At 37.1% G+C, this 21,163-nt stretch overlaps 1 protein-coding gene and 1 long non-coding RNA gene across 2 annotated transcripts; both read right to left on the bottom strand.

Moving 5' to 3' along the window:
* Positions 1 to 2,851: 2,851 nt before the first annotated feature.
* LOC144431456 (uncharacterized) lies at positions 2,852 to 4,450 on the bottom strand. Its single transcript, XR_013480033.1, has 3 exons — positions 4,384 to 4,450; positions 3,566 to 3,751; positions 2,852 to 3,408 (listed from the first exon to the last, which is right to left on the bottom strand). It is a non-coding gene; the product is annotated as an uncharacterized LOC144431456 (long non-coding RNA).
* Positions 4,451 to 16,179: 11,729 nt separating this feature from the next.
* Positions 16,180 to 19,809, bottom strand: LOC120333271 (dehydrogenase/reductase SDR family member 4-like). Its single transcript, XM_039400666.2, has 2 exons — positions 19,255 to 19,809; positions 16,180 to 16,927 (listed from the first exon to the last, which is right to left on the bottom strand). The coding sequence occupies exons 1-2, from the start codon at positions 19,489 to 19,491 to the stop codon at positions 16,334 to 16,336; spliced, it is 831 nt and encodes a 276-aa protein (XP_039256600.2). The 5' UTR covers positions 19,492 to 19,809; the 3' UTR covers positions 16,180 to 16,333.
* Positions 19,810 to 21,163: the final 1,354 nt, after the last annotated feature.

The raw sequence follows: 21,163 nt of genomic DNA on the forward strand, positions 1-21,163 counted from the left end.
TGTGTTTCGGAAACTTAAATAAAAATCAGATAACTCAATGATCACTCTGTCTTCCTGTGAGTTTTAGTTTAAATGCAGTGATGAAAATTAGTGTAGAAATACCTGTGATAGACTAGCCTGAAATTCGTTACCGGTACTCTTAAAAAACAGATTGTTGTGTGCGATGAATCATAATGATGGTTTGAAACACATACCCCATTTTACAGGCGCCAACTCGCAGAAGCACTCCTAAAATAGCCCTGGAAATTTTGCAATGGTAAAGTATAGAAAGAATTTCCCGGGGGTCAAAGGTCGGGGAAAGGTCCATTGCGTTTTCTTATGTATTTATTTATTAAGTAATATATTTTACTCGATTTAATTATATTTATCACGTTTTTGTTAGACTTCCCCGAGGGGGCGCCGCACGATAAGCAGAATTGGTTTTCGGCGTCTCCTTTCACCCTGGAATGCGATTTTTTAGATTTCTTTCAATTTATGTATGTATAGTTCGTACTTTCAGCTTGGTGAAGAAATAAATTACTGATTACTATTTCTACACTGATTTCTTATTACTGCAATTAAATTAAAACGCCTAGGAAGACAGAGTGATCACTGAATTATCTGATTTATATTTTAATTTCCGAAACACAACTTAAAACTAACGAATAGAGTTCAAAAACGCGAAGACGAGGTAATGTTTACGACCACACCAGAAAATCTGTCTGAGTGAGAATTGTCTGAGCGGATGCTTGAAGGGAGCATTGTTACGTCACTTTTTGCATCTTGCTGATTGGCCAATGTCACGAAGTAAACAGGGAAGTCGATGCTCGGGGAAAGGTTCATTGTCGCGGTCCGTAGCGTCCGCGTTTATATTGTGTGTTGTGTATCTATATTTTTATGTTTATAAACTGTTATGTTGCCCCTTATTTGATGCTGTTTTGTCGGATTTAACTCCGACCACTCACTACATGTAAGGCAAAAACTGCGCCTTTCGCTGTCTCTTCTCCGGCTGCTGCGCTGGCGACTGGTCGAGTTTTAATTTCTTTAGTGATGTTTTGCTTGACTGTTATATGTTTTAAGTGTGAAGTTGCCGTACGATCGTAAATATATAGTACTACTAAATCTCCAACTCTGCTCGCCGTATAATAAACAAACAAAGGCGATGTTGCACTTCCAAGTGGCGGGCGTTACGGTTGGTTTTGTTCAGACAAGATGCTTAGCGATGACGACGCTCCTGCATCACAGCTCGAAAACTAGCCCTGTTCATTGATGACTGATCGAAAGATTTGCTGAAGGACGTGGAGAATTTGATGAATATGAACAAATAATTGTGAAAATGAAGACACATTCTGTCCTGCAAATGACCAGGATGATGTGACAACATCTTTTTCGAAAGACAGCAAGGCATCAAAAATGCGTTGCATTGCAAAAAATGTCAGATGTACGTAAAGTGGTGGAACGAAAATGAATACTTTGCACTTTATATAAAAAAAAAAACGCTTAGTAGCACAGTATTTTGGTCTCACTCCATCTTAAGTATTGTAGCTTTCACAGAAGTTTTTTCTCCACTTGGCCTATAATCAGGACTGCCATAACGTCCTTATTTTGAATGTTTTTGTTTTAGAAAATATTTGTCCTTATTTCTAAGAAACATCTTTATTTTGGCGTGTGTCACTATTTTTAACCTTATAAATGAATATACCAGTAGATTAAACTTTGAATCTAGTTTAGATCTAGAACTTCACAAGAGATAAAATGAGTAAACTTAAAAAACTTGCCGTGATAATTATGAGAAAGAACTCAACGGCGTCAAACGAAACGAAGGGCCAGTGATTTGCGCTCTGCAGCTTTTGTGAATGTGACAACAATCTGGAATGCATAGGTAGAGCAGCAATTTCTGTTAATAATGCAACCCAGACACACAAGGCTCTGCTCAAGAAACCAATCAAACCAATCTATGAATAACATTTTTAGGAGTCAATGATGATACAAAGGCTATCTTAACACATGCAAGCAGCTGAAATTTATTTCCATCATCACATTATTGAACATCCGACACTTGATATAAAAGAAAAATATTTTCAAATCAATCATGAGCAAATACCTATTAAACAATGTAACTGAATGTCAAGATGTAACAACACCACTTGAGAAAGTATTCAATTTGAGCAAATGTATATGCAAAGTACTTAATAGCAACGAGATGGACAATGAACTCATGGAATACGAAAACAATTGAAGAAACACAGCAGCTAGAACGAAGATTAAGATATATGTGCTAACAGTCAAGTTTTTGTCCTCCTAAAGTATGCGTACCAAGAAATGAGGACACTGGAACGGAGTATGTGTACCACGTTAGGGTTAGGCCAATATTTTATTCCCTTTTCCTTATTTTAGTTCTATTACGAGTTCAGGGACTAACCAAGTGAGTTTTGTAGTATTTGTACCTAAAAGTATGGCCTAACCTGGTACACATACTATGTTCCGTTGTCCGTCATCTTGGTACACGGTACATTTCTGGAGTACCCAAGTTTTTTTCTCAATAATCCATAGAAATACAAATTATTATTTTAATTACTAATGTGAATAAACACTGAATATCGAGTTATATTAATAGTGGCATTGATGTTTTTTAAGGCTTTGGGAGTGGTTCTTAGCTGGAGTAAAAAGGCAATTTAGGTTCTATCACGTGGACATTGCTACATATTTCTTTTTCTTTGGTGCTTTTCAATCAACTGGAGCATCGATGGACCAAAATATACATCTTTTAAACTGAAAATCTTTTGGCGATTCATTCAATATTTAGGGTGAGGCCCTACGGGCATAGCTGAGGATTTTGAAGGGGGGGATTTTGAATTGGGGGGGTCTGAAATCTTTAATTGACAAGTTAGACCAAAACACCTAGCAGGTCTGATCGCAAAGGTTAGTTTATAATAGTCCCGATAGTCTAACTCTAAAGAGTGTTTCAAGCCACGAAAAATTTATATGTATGATATAGTAAAACAATTTAGAAGACTTTTATCTTACACTTAAAGGAGGTCTGACAGATGTTTGGTCTAATATGGTATATCACATGTTGAAGGTACCAGTATTTGGAGCCCTTAATACGCTGGAAAAGCAATGAAATGAACTACAGAATGTGTTGCATGTAGCTGTATAGCATTTATTTTGTTAAAAAATCCTTGAGCTAATCACCTGTTGTAGACTTCCAGTGTGTTAAATAATTTATGAAACTTTAGCTGATCTACTGCAGTTTTTTGTCTCCAAATGTTTCAGAGAGTAGTAGTAGATTTCTGTTTTTGAAGGAAGCCACATCAGTAGTGCTGTTGCATATGTCAAAAAAGGTATTTTGCAGTTTGCAAAACATGGCATTGCTTCAAATTCAGACATCTCCGAAATCCGAGCAACAGAAGAACCAGCAGGAAGTACCTACAAAGAAAAATTTCCCCGGTTCATTTGTTATTGAAGACCTGAATAAATTTTAGAAATATTAATCATGATCCAAGTATCTAAATGCTCAATAGGAGATAGATCTAATAGAAAAATACAAATGAATTAATACCCAAAACAATTCTTTGTGCTATACCTGTGCTTAATATTTAACAGACATTTTTATCAAGCTATTGAGTTAAACATGTTGGTCTGTTAGTTTACATGGCTGTTTCAAATGTTTTTCTAGACATATCTTCATAAATTCCCTCTAGATGTGTTTCCATGCCAAAACCCCATCTGGTGACAGCAAATCATTATTCAAAGGTGAGTTTCGAGACGTCTGCAAAAATTTATATTTTAGTTACAATATTTTGAAATAAATTGCCCACAACGATTGAACCTCGTCTACCATCTAAGCATGTATGTGTTTATATATAAGTATAACAGCCACTTTGACAAAGTATTATTTGAAACAAAAATGTGAATACCCCACAAAACAAATTGGAATAAATAAAATATAACGGTTCCAGGAGAAATATTATTGCATTCAATAAATGTGGTGGATTTTGAGTAGCAAAAAAGTTATTGCTATTGATCACAAATCAATAATTTAAAATCACTCAACAAAATAATTCAAAACTTTTTGGCAAATCTAAAATTAGAAATATATTTATATGTTGAAGCCATGTTTAGATAATAGCAATAATTGATATTCAATTTATGTGAAAAAAGTTATTAGTACCGGCCTGAAATCAAGCAAAATGGATTATCATGGCAAACGTAAAACACCTCTTATGTTGTAATATGCAGCTGGTGACTTCGTATACAATGACAGAATAAGTCTGGGAAAAAATTATCAAGATCAGTAGAACTGTCCCACTCAATTGATTGTTCCTCTATTTGCTCTATAGTCAAGTATATTGTGTAATATTCCACGTGCACAACGAACTTGGATATTTATAAGTCACTCACTTAATCTTGACGCGAGACAGCGCCGTCAGAACACAGAAAGACGCAGGAAGTCGCACGATGATTTTCGAAGCAATAATAATCTGTCCGCATCAAGTCAAGCGTGTCGGCGAATTCAACACCGGGATCACATTTCCGGTGTTACACGGAGTTGGTACAATAAACAACCAATCCGGAACCCTTAAGTCTTCTGATTCATCTTCAACCACAGTAGCAACATTTTTATACCGTGACAATGGCGATAACGCCAGGATTATATGTTTCTACTGTGGCAATGGCGAGCGCGAAGAATTATAAATTCGTCTGTGACAATGGCGAGGACGCAGCGGATTTGTTGACGGCGATTTCAAAGAACAGAAAAGCAAGCGAATATCAGCATAGAAAAATCGTGTACCGGGGGCGTCGCATAACACAAACAAAATTGCTCTGGTATTGACGGGAGGGACCGATTCGACTGTGCGGTCATCGAGGTCAACTCCCACTCTATTTCGTCACACTAATAACCGAATTGCGTGAGTGATTTTTGGCGATTTTGAGTTTTTTATAAAATTGATATTTATGTAATGCTGCGCACCTGTCTGTTAACTCTGATTTTATTTTAAGAATTCCGAAACACATAAAAATGGATATTCAGTATGACATGCACATTTGTGCAATTGTTTCGTCATAATGAATTATCATTGTTACCGCATGACTATTGCGACGTCACAAAGGCGAAATAACCTCTGCAAAGTATTTTTGAGTTTTTGCATTCAGCTCAGCGCGTATAAATTTGAATTTATACTACAGTATAGGAAGACGTGCACTTGTGATATTCACTGCCCGAGTCCAATTCACCTTGGTTGGCTTTTATATTGGGTGCATTGCTGTTTTATTAAACACGTAGTGGACATAACGATCGTTTCAATATTATGTTGTTCTTGTTATTTGACACAGAATAACACACCTAGTGGGAATATTAAAAAACCGCTTTTCTCTTCGAAGACTGGACCAATTGCTTTGAAATTTTCAGTGGCTGAAGATAAAATTTTTCCCCAGAAGGCTATTACTTTTATTCATTTTAAATATTTCTGTTAGCTCTGTGAGATTTGTATTTGCTTGCTATGGCGTCATTAAACGTTCTGCGGACATCGGACGTCATTTTGTGTCCTACTGTACTGCTTCGCTTGGTGTGAATATATTTGGAGACTGTGATCTGACGGTACGGTAAACCGTACTGTACTGCGAACAGACGTGTTCATATATTTGGGCGTAGCTCTCTTGTTCTTTATATTTAATCTTAGTATTATTTCGGTGGGTGTGCGTGTTATATTGATGAAATATATATTTTTAAACATAAAAAATAATGTAATCGAAACTGATTAGCTATTTTGTGGATTAGACATTGTATATACTGAGAATTACAGTCGTTTTTGTAATGTTTAGTTTTCAGGACTGGTGCATATAGTAAAGTTGCAAAATTGCGTATGTCCGCAAGTCATAAACACATTTCTGCCTAAGTCACAGTGCGCCATTATGACGTCACTCAACTGCGTCATACAAATTAACTTAAGTCCGGCTACGATTAAAAAATTGAACCATGGCAAATTCTTGACTCTCAATGAAATAACAGTATCATTAAGAAGTTTTTTACGTTTTTCTCAAAACTGCTAAAAATGACTTACGCAATTCGGTTATTAGCGTGACGATTTGTTGATGTGATTAAGGTTCACATTGAAGATCACTATTAGAAAAGTTGGTCTGTCAAGTAATAGCCTACTTTTAACAAATTCGATGCAGTTGCATAAAACTATTGGGGAAAGGGGTCGTTTATTGAGAACTCAAATACGCATTAAAAGTTCTATAGGCTTTAGCTCAATGGTCAGAAATCTTTATGTACTCGCGGGCCGCATATCAACATTTCCGGTAGCGTGCGGGCCGCGTTAATTGTGCCTGCGAACAATCGCAACATTGAACCGTAAATAGGATAAAACCTAAAATTATGGCGCAACTTCTATTGATGTGCTACAATGAGACGTTTATGTTGCCCTTCTTAATATGTATATTATCAAACCGTACATTGTTTTTATTTACTTGATTTTTTTTCTGCGCCACGGCGAAAGCGTTGTAATCAAATGACAACTTTGTTTCCCCGCAGTACGTAGTCCAAATGACAATTTGACAAGCGAATACGAAATTTATTGTAAGTGTAATATATTTCATATAATGCTGCTCATAGCAATATCTACCCTATATGATTTGCAAAGGCGTAGCCAGCCCAAAATTTTGGTGGGGGCCAAATATTGTAATTTCAAGAAATGATATTGGGTTTGAGACATCACTTCTTTAAGCAGAAAAAGACCACATTTGATCAATAAGGAAAATAATATTGAACAAATTAGCTGGCTTTTTGTGAATACAAAATTTATTTCTCGAGCAACTTTTTCTTTGATACAACAAATATTCATAACGCAATCTGAATCAGTAAAAGACATCGCCACCATTAAAAGTCCATCCTTCGCTTTCCGCCAATTACGCTCGCCGGAACCCGATTGATCTTCTCCTCAGTGACCATTTCACGATGACAATGAAGGACACACAAATCAGAAATGCGATTGGACGTCATTGATGAGCGCAGCCATGTCTTCACCCGCTTCATACAGAAAAAAGAACGCTCAGCCTCAACAGTTGTTGCTTGTAGCGTCATAACGATTTGTATTGCTGTGTGCACGCTTGTATATTCGCGACTGCTCAGAAGAAGCTCCTTCAAACATTCGTCGTTGACGTCAAATCCACAGTCTCACTTCATTCTGGAGGAGGTTATTCAACAAATACAAACGCTCAATCTATTCCACTCGGGCTGGTTCGTCCGAAGAAAGAATTGAATGTTGGTGGCTTTTCAGGCTTAGAAGTAGTGCTAGGTAAAACCCGTGCATCCACAGTCCGAGTAGGGCTTTTTGATGTCTGTAAGGTAAGCGAGTCTTGTCGCGAGTAAGGTAAGCGAGTCTTGTCCGAAAATGAACTCAGCCGCCTGTGCCAAAAACTGCCATGAGTTACGAATGACGAGACGATTGTGACGCAACAATGCATTGTAATGACTAATCAGCAATCGTGACGAGCAGGACTGCGACCGAATAGTAAATGTCACAACAACTGGTTGATTAAGAAAGAAAGTATTGGAAATTTGGGAGGGGTCATTGCCCCTCTCGCCCCATGGCTACGCGTATGGTGACTTGTAAATTACACGTTTGCACTGTCGCGCAGAGCAGTGGCGCAACTCGAGGTCGAATTTCGTATTTGCCGTGATACGTTCTGTAATGACGTTTAACATTGAATCCTTTACTACCTGTGATGCTGCTTTGAAATGCGCAATAAAAATATTTCCGTGGAGACAACGATATATAATCATTTTTGTATTACGCACTTAAAGTTCGCGGGACATTTGCGGGCCGCAAAAAATAGTTCGCGGGCCGCAGTTTGCCGACCCCTGCTTTAGATGATGATAAATAACAAGATAGCTGTGCTCAAATATATGGACACGTTAACCAGAGCGAAGCAGTATTTACCTTTGACGCCACCGGTACCCACAAAAATTCCGAGTTTCGCGTATAAATAATTTACAGGATCAAATCGGACAGCCAGTGTTCCCATGGATAAAATAATACATCGAAATTTTAGACGAAATATCAGATTTCATGCGAAATTTAGAAATAAATAAAAGTAATAGCCTTCTGGCAAAAAAATCAATCTTTACTCACTGAAAATTTCAAAGCAATTGGTCCAGTAGTCAAAGAGAAAAGCGATTTAAAAAAAAAATGATGGAGACAAATAACAATAACAACAAATTTTGAAACGATCGTTATGTCCACTACGTGTCCAATAATATATATAAACATTTAATATAAAGAGAGACAAATGTTTAGATCAGGCCTGCCCAACCTTTTTCGTTTCGCGGGTCACTTTCACGTGACGAAATCGGTCGCGGGCCGCAAACGTTTGTACTAAACAATATGACCAGATAAGTCCTGATTTTGGTGTAGGTAATTACATAATACATGAAAGGCGAGTTTATTAACATGAAATCAATCAAATTAATAATTGTTTTCTGGTTACTGGGTAGGGCTGGCAAATTATTCTGGTAAACGGGGCGTGGACATTCTCGGGCGATCGAATCAATGAATCAGTCATTACACACTTGCGGTTTTTTGGCGACCACGCAAGTAACACACATATCACGTCAAAGTTGAGTGTTATATTTGCGTTATAGTGTTTTTATTCATTCATTTTCAGTAGCTACGATACTGCTTTAATGTTTAAAGGAGCATAATATGCGTCAATGTCGGGCAATATCAAGTTTTAGTGGGCCGTTTCGTGAAATTTGAAACACCAATACAAGTATTTAATGAAGTAACATAACAAAGATTTCTGAACGAATAGTCGATATATACTGATTTGTGACTAATCAGTAATCAGTAGCAATGCCATTACGTCAATTTCATCAGAATTATTGACGAATACGCAGTGACGACATTTCCAAAATCTCATTTAACGCGAACATAACATGAACAAAAGTACAAACATAAAAAGACAACGAGTCCGGGGACCAGTACCCAAGATATTGTTGACTTTTTATTTTACGTTGGCGATGAAGACGAATGAAGACGATCAAAGCCGACACGAAAGAAAGCAATCAGAATGAAATTAATTTGCTAACCTAGGCTCCAAGTTCATTCCTATATTTGCGCTCATCGTTTGTTCCCAATGATCGCACAATATCTTTATAGTTCGTCGAACAGAGTGCACAGTTTTGCGAGAAATAAAATAAAAATGACATTCATGTCCACTAGGGCAGGGCTACTCAACTATTTTTGCCGAAGATCCGCATACAAAACTTCAAAAATATTTGGGTCCGGTCTTTCCAGAAATTATATTTCGCATCCCTAAACACGCACTTCCTCGGCCGACTAATGATTATTAGCTAATCAAGATTGTTTATTATGGCGTTATAGTTCTTTTCATATATATTTAAATCTATAAAAGTGATTTTATAAAAGGAAACTTCAAAAGTGGGGCTAATGATTCAAAATTAAGAATTAGGCGCGGTCCGAATCGAATACCCGAAAGATCCGGATTTGGACCGCCATCCGCCAGTTGAGTAGCCCTGCACTAGGGTACAAGACTTAACACATACGTAATAATAAAAACCGGCATTTGAACGTAGATAGATGGCAGGAATATTTACACCAAAATCACGAACGATACTTATGTATACTAAAATGTATGTAAAAATTTAAAAAGTCTGCTTACAAACTTTAGAGGGCGGGCCGCATAAAACACTCCGGAGAGCCGCATGCGGCCCGCGGGTTGGGCAGCCTTGGTTTAGATATATATAGTGAACGATGGGCTCGAAAAATGTATCACCGGCATCACAAAAGATTAAATGTGGCTTAGTAGAATTACTAACATATTTAAGCCAATAATAGAAAAGTACAGTCAACAACTTAAAAATATAAATCTGAAAGATGGACCACTACAATACTGTTTGTGCACACTTTTTTACTAAACTATATTGTGAAAGCACTTTCAGGTGTTTGTGAATAGACCAATCATTTCATTAAATGCAGAAATTTGCATAGCCGAGTTTTCAATAGTGCCTCAGCGTTTTTCTTTTGCTTAATGGTTGAATCAGCCCTGATTGCAGCATACTCGCATTATTATACGCCTACAAATCCGTCGCCATAATAGAGCAAGACTGAATAGAGTTAGTCTCGCGTTGTAACCCAAGCTAATACCTTCGGTAAAATCGGATATCAACAGTATTGAAGTTACGGTGAAATGCAATATAAACGTGGTCAGTAAATCCGATATTTGTTGTTACTTACATACCAGTATTCAGAACAGTAGTAGTGTACCGTTACCTCTTGCTATCAACTTTGCTAATGGCTAAATGCTGAAATACCGATACCAGTAGGGTAGCCACTCAGCACCTCTAAGCAGAACGGTGTTAATTAAGCTTTATTCTAACACACCGACTGTACTTAGTTCTCTTCTATGTTCTCACTTTATTGTTATGAACCCACTTGTATGATTTACGCTGCGGTAATGAATGTTCCTATATTTCAAAAGTTCAGTGTATCCTGTTGAGCGTCAGTTCATGCATTTCACAGTTTTAGAGGCCCTAAGCACTTGAGACCTTGGTGTCCCATGTATAAGAAGTAATAATATACAGTATAATATTGAAACCAATATTCTATGTTATATGAAATTAATATGCAGTTTCAGGATTCATGACTGATTGAAGGCCAAATTATGATTAATTTGCATGATATTTTTTGGAAATGCTTCTCATGCCTACAAACATTTATGGATTTTTAAGATGATACTGCTTAAAAAAAAGCAAAATTTATTTCAACGGGGGTCAATATTGAAGTTTGAATAGTCAGACCAATTCTATTTATTTTATTAAACACTGAGCAATTGAAAATTCGACTTCAAAAATGTCTGTGATGGCCTCCCTTTCTTTGGTTCCCCAAATACGTGCTTATTTTGCTTAATAGTTACTTCAGCCCTGGGTATGCGGTTTATCTTTGCGATAGTAATGTGACTGACTGAAGCAAATATTCTTAGTTAAATGTCTAGTGAATATACTCAATCAAAACTGACCCATTGATCATGAAATATAACAAGCTGCTCGAAACGCTGCTGGTGTAACGAGTTCTTTGTTACAGAATATGGATATTGAGTAAGTTTGGCATTTCTCGATTGTAGCATTCGGGTTTTTTCTGAACTGATGAGTCTAAAAAGCTAAGCTAAAAATTAAAAAGTACACACATTTATATTTTATAATATATGTGAATAAACCGAAGCACTTATAGACTGAATAGCATTGGCATCTGTGGGATTTTGTCGGGGCGGTAAAAGGTACAAAACGCCTTTCGGCGGGTCTTGCCGTTGGTATCACCATAAAAAAACATAACCTACTGCCATAAAACCATTTAGATAAATTTTCAGAAATTCAAGCTTTGGTTTGGGTCATTGATAAACCCAACACTGGTTAGTGAACTCATTTAGTGTTACCATATTTTAGGTGACCTCAAAGTGCGACGGACCCAAAGATCATATCTGTGATTTTTTCAACTTTAAATTGACCGATTTTACATTACGGGGGTACATTTAAAACCATCACGGCTGTCTTCATTGACCATATTGTCACCGAGAGTTCATGCGCTGTCTGTCTAAATATCGGTTACAGTTCGAAAAATAGAAAGGAATTTAGCTAACGTTAAACACCTTTTGGGCGTACGGGGCTCCTTACACGTAACAACTTGTAGCAATTATCCGCCAATGGTAGCGGAATACAACGAAACAAACAAAACCACGCGTGCTGACTGGCTGTCGTGGCTGAACGCCAAAGCGGGACATTTGGCTGACCGGGTGGGACGCCGGGTCAAGACGTTGAATAGTGGGACTGTCCTGCCTAAAACGGGACTTATGGTGAGCCTACTGAATTCTTTTCCATGTTCTTGTTGTTATGAAAAAAAAACGCTTTTCTCTTCAATTACTGGACCAATTGCTTTGGAATTTTCAGTGTTTAAAGATTGTATTTTTCGCTAGAAGGCTATTATTTCGTTTATTTCAAAACTTCCTGGAGATTCTGTGGGATTTGTTTTTCTATCTGAAGTTTTTTGTTATGAAGTCAACAAAATTAAATAATGAAAATTATTTCTAGCGGTTCCGCGATCGCATATCAGCGTACTCTTGTTCAGCGAAATTTAGCGGATCTCGGCGGATCTCGCGCAGTCGTACTTAACGAAAGTGTGAATTTTTTTCTGGGGAACGGTAGACTGCGTTACAGGATCTGATAATGCAATAGTGAGTTGCTCGGATCATTTGGTATTTCAATTCACGTTGAAACTGAATCGTGAAGCATGGATCATCGTCATGGGACCTGGAAAAGCTAGGACAGTCCGGTACCGGTACTGTAATTTACCGTATATATATGATTTTCGGGAAATTGATGATAAAATATTTCGTTTTGGCCTTCATGTCCGTATGTTTGTGCATAGCGTTTGTCACGTATTGATACATTTAGTCGGTTCCAGATGAATTCTTTTTAATTTTTATCACATAATCGGTACGAATGTCCAGTAAACGAAAGTACGGGTTGATACTGTATTCGATGTTGGAGTGTGAGTAGCAGTGCCAGCAGAACGTGTCGTCACTACGAGATGGCGTCGAAGTCGTATGCTGATCTAGGAATGGCTGTGGGGACAAATGGCCAACAAAAATTAGGATTGTTTATTCCACAAATTCGTAATCTGAAACTGTGGCCAGGCATCGACGGGGAGTGTGCGGCGGAATAATGAGATTCGCTGTGTCTGGTATTCAATTTTTTATTTCATTTTTCTTGGCTTGTTAGGGAATATTAAGATGACTAAATAAATTTGCGATTATGTCAATTTTTAAATTTAACCAATCCACAGACCAAAACATATATATACTACAAAGACTCCTTGACAAAATTTTTTTTAAATTCGTTTCAAATAAATAGTGCCAATACGACCAGATCACTAATCAGTGACTAACCATATAGTGTAGCGAATGTGCATTGTGTAACTATGAATTATAATGTATTTAACCCTTTCATTTTAATAGTGTGTTTCATTTCACACAATAGGTCATTTTATTGTAGCAACACTGATTACTGATTACATGTACTGCCTTTCTCGTATCGATCAATTTGATGACGTATCGTTCCGGCTTGCCGAGAGGGCTGCACAATATTGTGTTTTGATTCACTTCTGTTTTACTGCGTTAAGTGTAATGTGTTTTGATTCACTTCTGTTTTACTGCGTTAGGTGTGATGTGTTTTGGTTCACTCCTGATTTACTGTGTTAAGAGTTAAGTGTGTTTCAATTTTATCTGTTTTCGGAATTTTGGATTGTGCATCTTCCTATAATATACAACAACCATTAGCATCAACACTGTGGGCTTATTATCGTCTGAAGGAATTCAGATTGGAGTCACATTCCATAACGCGTGTCAAAACAATAACGCGGGAATCGAACTTAAATATATAGGGTGATAGTCTTTATCCCTAAGACCCATCTTTCATCTCTCTATCCCTATAATAGAACCAGCTGTCACAATAATGCTTGAATGGAATCAGTGGTGATTTTTTTCATCACTTCCAATAAGCTCACGCATCTTCTTTCATTTCACATTGCATTATTTTTTACAGGTGAACCCTGCTATAGATATCGAAAGTGTCGTTGATGAAACCGCGTTGAACAATTCATTAAATAGGAATAACATAATCTTTTTCCACGAAATAGTAAATTTATTCATGAGCTTTCGTTATATCATAGTCTAACTCAGTGGTTCCCAAACTTTTTGTACCATCGCTCCCCTACAAAAGTTTATACAACTTCATCGCCCCCCGGCACTGCAAAAAAAGGAAAGTCTGAAACGAATATATTACAGACCAAATAATGAGACAAATCATAGTTTATAGTGTTTTTCAATGAGATGGATGAGCTTGATGTTCTTCAGCGAGTTTTTTTATTTTATCTAAAATTACCCCGTTTACTGATGAAAAGGCGATTTAGTTGTTTTGATAGGAATAGCAGCACGGCTAAAAACCCCTCTTTCACCATATCAGAGATCGGAAATGAAAGAATCCAGAGTTCTACCTCCTCAAAAACCGCCATGTACTCTTGCATTCAACTCCTTAAATTCACCCCATTCCACATTAAAATATTGAAAACAAAATTAATTTTCCAAAACTTCTAATAATGACTTTCGTACCCTACAGCCTGATGACCTTCACCAAATTACATGATAGATACCGATCCTCGGTAAAATTCATTCCAGATTCCTTATCCTACCACGTCCTCCAGTCCGATCACCAGTCCATAGTATTAATCAGCCATTTGTTTTGAATTCGGATGGCCCAGGGGTCGGCAAATTTTACGTCGCTCGCGGGACAAAATTTAGGCTTGCTATTTTTTTTGCGGATTGCATAAATTTTTTCAAAGTTAAAAACGGAACATCGTGAGAAAACTGCGACAATTCGTGAACTCAACTCAGTCGTCTTATTAAAAAATTAATGACGATGACATGTCTTGTTGCTGCATCACGCTTGATAGCATCACGACGCCAAGATTGGAACATTTTCTAAATGGGCATCACTAATCCTAGTTTTTCGCTTGTTCTTTGTAATGTTCATTTTTTAAAATAATTGTTCGCACAATTATGTACTTCCAAACATCAAAGTGAATATTTTCGCATGGTTTGTGAAATTTTGATAAAGATTTTATTTAAGAAGATACATTCGTAGAAAAATTAAGCAGTGATGAATCTTTCGAATAGAATATGAATTTTATTTCCTTATTGCATTGCAATACATTCAAATATTTACTGCGCTATTGAACCCCTGCACTCAGCATCAACTTTTCTGTGTGTTTCCATTTGTCTAATTATAATTAAATTGTAGGCTCGTTAAACGAGTAGCTGTTCAATATAAATTATAGGATATACTAAAATTTAGTCTAAACGTGTCTCCGATAAATTCTGTTACGTAAAAAAATGCAATTTATTCCTAGAGCGTAGATAATAAATAAAATTAAATCATTGTTAAAACCGCCGTTTGGATGTTTCCCCTGGCATAGACTTGTTTACTTTGTGACATTCCTCACTCAGACAGAGCGTGGTCGTTAACATGACCTCATTTTCACGATTTTGAATTATATTCGTTAGTTTTTAGTTGTTTTTCGGAAATTTAAATAAAATAAGGCAATGGACATCTTGTCCTCCTAGGAGTTTCAGTTTAATCACAGTAATCAAAAATTAGTGTAGAAATAGACTAGGCTAAAATTCTTTACCGGTACTTTTAAAATACAGATTTTTGAATGGTATGAATTAGAATGATAGTTTGAAACAAATACCGCAATTTATAGGCAACAACTCGCGAAACCACTCTTAAAATAAGCACCGAAAATTTTAGAATGGTGAAGTATGGGAAGAATTTTCGGGGTCAAAGATCAAGGAAAGGTCCAATCAGTGAAGCGTCCCGGGCCAGATTACTATACAGATGTCCTGGCCACTGGGATACGCAAACTACCGTACTTTATTGCAAAGACGAGTCCAGCAAGCCTTTCGCCCCCTCCACTTTTTCGCCCCCTTCTGTAACCTTTTCGCCCACTTTGGGAATCACTGGTCTAACTTATTGAGATAAAACAACACATGGCTGTAAATAACAAGAGAGCTATGCTCAAATATATGGACACGTAGCACCCAATGGCAATAATTTTGATGACGTCATAGCGAAAAAAAAGTAATAGCCTTCTGGAGAAAAATTTTATCTCCAACCACTGAAAATTTCAAAGCAATTGGTCCAGTATTCGAAGAGAAAAGCGACTTTTTAAAAACGTGTCAAAGAACAAAAGCAACAACAACAACATAATATTGAAACGATCGTTATGTCCACTACGTGTCCAATAAAGATCAATAGTCAGAAATAATATACTAAGGAATATTAGAGATGTATGGGTCTCTATTGTGCTGCATAGAGAAATGATATTTAATCGTTCCAGGTGTTTTTTGTGTGTCAGAAATCAGAATAAAGAAGAGCGACACATTGTGGTGTGTGCATATATTTGAGCATAGTTCTCTTGTTGGTTTATTTAATTGTTATTAATTTTTTTTTATCATAATGTTTCGTCAAACATGGTGCTAGGGTTACGTCCAGATTTATATGAAAAGACTCTGTTGCAGAGCTGTCAACAATGCGCTGCAAAAGTCAGACATCAATGCAATTCCTTCTGATGATAAGTAAATTTTTTTCTAAGATGTTTTATGAGATGCCTCCAAATAATTATTGATAGATAAGACGACGTAGCATCATTTAAATCGTCGCCATGACACGGTAACAAGTTATAATAAATAAATAAAAAATGAAATATAATAGATTTTTTCAAGGACGAGTATAGAGTCCTCCGCTGATCACGAAATTTTCTCCAGTAACATAACTTGAATCATCAGAAGCCAAGTAGGCAGCAAGGCCAGCACATTCTTCAGGCTGTGCAAACCTTCCCATCGCAACTGCACTCATAAACTTGTCTCGGGCTTCTTTGTTACTCGCAGGTGCTTGCAAAAACGCTGTGTCAACAAGGCCAAGGGTAAGGCAGTTGATACGAATGTTACATTTTAAAAGATCTGGCATAAATGCACGTACCATTGCGTTTATACTCGCTTTTGTTATCGCGTACGCCCCGGCATAAGCATGTGTGACGTATGCTCCTACTGTGGAAGATAAAATAATGGAGCCTGGTGCCTTGCTTTTCGCCATGTGCGGGTATATTTCCTGAATCATTTGAAAATTCGATTTTATATGCACATCATATACTTTATCTAGCACGCTTTCCGGAGTTGACAAAATGTCGAATGGGTGAGGATTGACGCCCGCGTTTTGAACGAGGATGTTTATCTCTCCCCACTCTTCCAACGTCTTTTCGATCAAGTTTTTCCGATCACTTTTATTTGCAACATGTCCTTGAATTCCCATGACCTGTATTACAAAAATTGAAAGTTGCCTATCAGTAACTGCACCCAAATTGCTGAAAAGGTCGGCGGACAAGCGTGTCGCAATGAACTATACTCATACGTCATAAAAAATGGTTTTGAAGAATTAGAATGAAACAGCAAAATTTTGGATGCAATGTCGGATTCCATAACGAGCTCGGATAAAATTTGAAATATGAAAGTAATACGGTAACATTCTGGGTGGATTTATCTAATTTTTTTCTAAAATGAATTTGGGAACAATTGGTTCAATATTTGCGGAAAAGGCGATTTTTTTATAAACAACTACAACAATTTAACAAAACGACACATGTCGTGACAAATAACTAGTCCATTCCAGTTTTAGAGCAATGATCACAAATTTCATATAAACAATCATTTTCAAAATTGAAAGCAAAAATGCAATGTTCTGCCAAATGAAGAGTACGCTGATACAGGCCTGCAGCTCGTGAAGTAGTTTACATTAAAAATAAAAATATTATGGACTTCATGTGAAACAAGTTTCCACAGATACACAGAGCAGAAACGTGGCGTTATTTCTTGAATTATTTACTATTTATCTTCTATTTTCCAGAGTTGAGAGGAACGTCAGATCGTAATTTAAAATTCCCAAAATCGTTTGGTCGAGATCGAAAACCTACTTCAGAGTAGAAATTTTGGCTAACTCTGGGCGGGAATCGGATCTTAAATCGAAGTCTAAAAGATGAAATTCTACAGTCTTGATAACAAGTTGTATTTCTAAAATATGCTGGATTTTATGACTTAAATGGTAGTAATGAACCCCATTGTCACAAGATTAGTATACAGGGTGATTGAAAAGTAACTCCCTATTTTAAAATAAATACAATTTATTCAAATGCTATATCATGTTTCATGTTTCTAAATTTATGTGTATATATTACTTAATATATGGCAATTTAATTTATGTTCTTGTTTTCCTTTCAGATTTGTTTAAATATTGTTCAATTTCAATCTTTTCAAATTTATTTTATTTCAAAACCCTACAAAAATGGCTGGACGTCTTACTCTACAGGAACGTGCCCAGATAGCCGCGCATTATGAAGTTTGGGGATGCATTGTTCAAGTGCAAAGATGGTGGAGAACTATTAAGGGAAAACATGCCCAAATTGACCCGAAGACGATCAAGAATTGTCATAAAAAACTTATGACCACAGGATCTGTGGCTGATACTCAAAGAAGCGGTCGTCCTTCCAAATCCAGAGATCCTAAGGTAGTGCAAGTTGTTAAAGAAATGTTTACCCGTAGCCCACATAAGTCAATTCGTCAAGCAACAAGAGAAAGTGGGCTCTCCTTTCATTGTGTACGTAATGTGCTAAAAAACGAGCTTAAATGGCGTGCTTGGAAGCCGCATTACTGTCAAGCACTCTCTGCAGAAGACTTTGACATTCGTATGGAGTTTGGTGAAATAATGTTGGCTTGGTTTAGAGATTGGCCCAACCTTTTTAAAAATATTCTATGGAGTGATGAAGCTGTATTCCACATAGGTGGATTTGTGAACCGTCATAACTGCCACTACTGGGCGGAAGAAGATCCTCGTGTTACCTGTGAAAAAATGCAAAATCGATCCAAAGTAACGGTATGGTGTGGAATTACTTTTGATAGGATTGTGGGTCCCTTCATTCTTCGCGATACCATGAATGCCGAAAGGTACCTCGCTATGTTGAAAGATGAAATTTGGCCAATTATCAGTGCTTGGGAAAATATTGAAGATTTGATTTTCATGCAAGATGGAGCTCCTCCACACTTTGCTATTGTTGTTCGTGAATGGCTAAATGCTCAATTTCCTGGAAGATGGATGGGTCGTCGCGGTTCGCACGAATGGCCTGCCAGAAGTCCTGACTTAACACCCTGCGACTTTTTTCTCTGGGGTTGGCTGAAAGAGGAAGTCTACTCAACCAAACCAAGAAATTTGGAAGAACTTGAGGGGCGAATACGTGAAGTTATGACTTCCATCCCGCAAGAGTTTCTTGCGAAATCAGTTGATGCGATTCCTGGTCGACTTGAGAAGCTGGTGGCAAATAAAGGCGCCCATATTGAATTTTAAATAAAAGCCCATGCATTATACTTCCTTCTCATATTCATTAATTGTAGAAATTATATTTTAAAAATAAACTATAGTTTTTTTAAAATAGGGAGTTACTTTTCAATAAGCCCATGCATTATACTTCCTTCTCATATTCATTAATTGTAGAAATTATATTTTAAAAATAAACTATAGTTTTTTTAAAATAGGGAGTTACGTTTCAATCACCCTGATATGAATTTTTGAAATCTCAATCAACTCTAACCTACCTCTAGACCGAGATCCTTCATTTCTTTTTCAGCCCTATCCACGTTTTTCTGCTTTCGACTGCTGACAACAACGCGGGCACCATTTATAGCGAGCCTTTTTGCAATTGCGAGACCTATTCCGTCCGTCCCTGCTGTTACTACTGCAACTCTTCCAACTAGGCTGCCGGGACTATCTCGAGAAAAATTTCGACGTGCACATACTTCCACACTTCGTAAAAAATTTGTCCGGCAAAACATTTTTCGAGATATAGTTAGCAGTGGTGTTGAAAAGAGTTTTTTTTCAGATTTTGGTGCTCAAGCAAATCCCATACAACTAAAAAAATGTATTAGAAAGTATACCAACTGAAACAGGAGAGCTATGCTCAAATATATGGACACGGAGATCAAAACGAAGTAGCATCGAATCTTTTACATTAGCCTACCGGTAGTCTGACCCCGACATCGCTGAAAGCAGTCACAAAACTACGGCGCAGTGCACATTTTTGGACACGTACATATGAATCATTTTGTTATTGACAACGAAATGGACATATTGAACGTTTTGTTGTTGTTGATCTCCTTGTTGGTATTTCTTCTCATCTTCATGTTGTGAAAAAATTGCTTTTCTCACAAACTACTGAACCAATTGCTTTGAAATTTTTAGTGGTTGAAGATTGTATTTTTCACTAGGCTATTACGTTCATTTATTTTCAGTAATTTCTGTGACCTCTATGGGATTCGATTTTTGGGTGCGATGACGTCATCAAAATTGAAAAATGTATTTTTTGCTAAGAGTCCATATCACATATATATTTTTCAAAACTCCCCGTAGGCTTCATGTGATTTGTTTTTCACTTCAAAATTTAGTGTGACGATCTCTTCAAAATTAAGAAAAATTATTTGTAGCGGTTCTGCGACCTCTCTCGTGCTCCGCGAAATAAGAACTATTTCACCGTAGCGTACAGTAGACTAGGAAATAAGGCACTGTATATAGTAACGACTGCTCCGTTTTGGATTTCCTATTTATACTTGTATATATACTTTCTTGTATATAGGCTACCATATTTTTGAGCATCGCTCTCTTTTTTAATTTCGATAATGCCGTCACACACACAAAAGATCACAGAGCCCACAGAAATTTTTGAAATTAATGAAAGCAATGGCCTTCTAGCGAAAAAAAAATTCAGCAACTAAAAATTTCAAAGCAAGCGGTCCAGTAGTGATTTTTTCATATCAATAAGAAAAAATACCCACAAGAATAACAACATAATAACAAAAACGATCCATACATATGTACATTTCGTGTCCGATAAAAACAATGCGCACAGTCCATGTAACTTAGCACGATGATGACTACCATTTCACCGCGGATCCGAACCTGAAAAGTGTGATTACTGGTAAGTCTAGACATCAAAGGGCAACCAAACTTATCAAACGCTCACTTCAACGACGGAAGACAAATAATCATGTTATAAACTTCCTCGTTTCGGTAATCAAGCGGTTCCACTGCAGAAAAATAATAAATTAACAAATTTCTCGCTAGCGCGGACCGACTTTTGTTCGCGGCAAGGTGCCTTCTAAGGTGCGCAACTGCGCCAAACCTGCTCCACCAACCCAATTGCGCAGTAAAATCTCATTCTTGCGCACCTGTACCATCACGGTTTCAAAGCGTGGCTCGCCATACTTTCTAACGTCTTGCTAGTCTGCACGTTTCATGTTTCACAATTTCATGTTTCACAATTACGCGGTGTAATATTTACTTAGAGGGAACACTGGTCCGCGGACCCGCGATTGAGAATCACTGCTCTGTTAGTACGGTGTCACTAACCAAAAGCAATCCCGACCAAAGCTATAATATACGGAGTACAAGGTCGTTCGAAGATAGTTGTGTTTTACGTGTTGTATTTCCAGTAAATCCGTTGCTGTTTCT

Source organism: Styela clava, chromosome 13 (assembly GCF_964204865.1).
Source record: "Styela clava chromosome 13, kaStyClav1.hap1.2, whole genome shotgun sequence".
Taxonomy (NCBI): Eukaryota; Metazoa; Chordata; class Ascidiacea; order Stolidobranchia; family Styelidae; genus Styela; species Styela clava.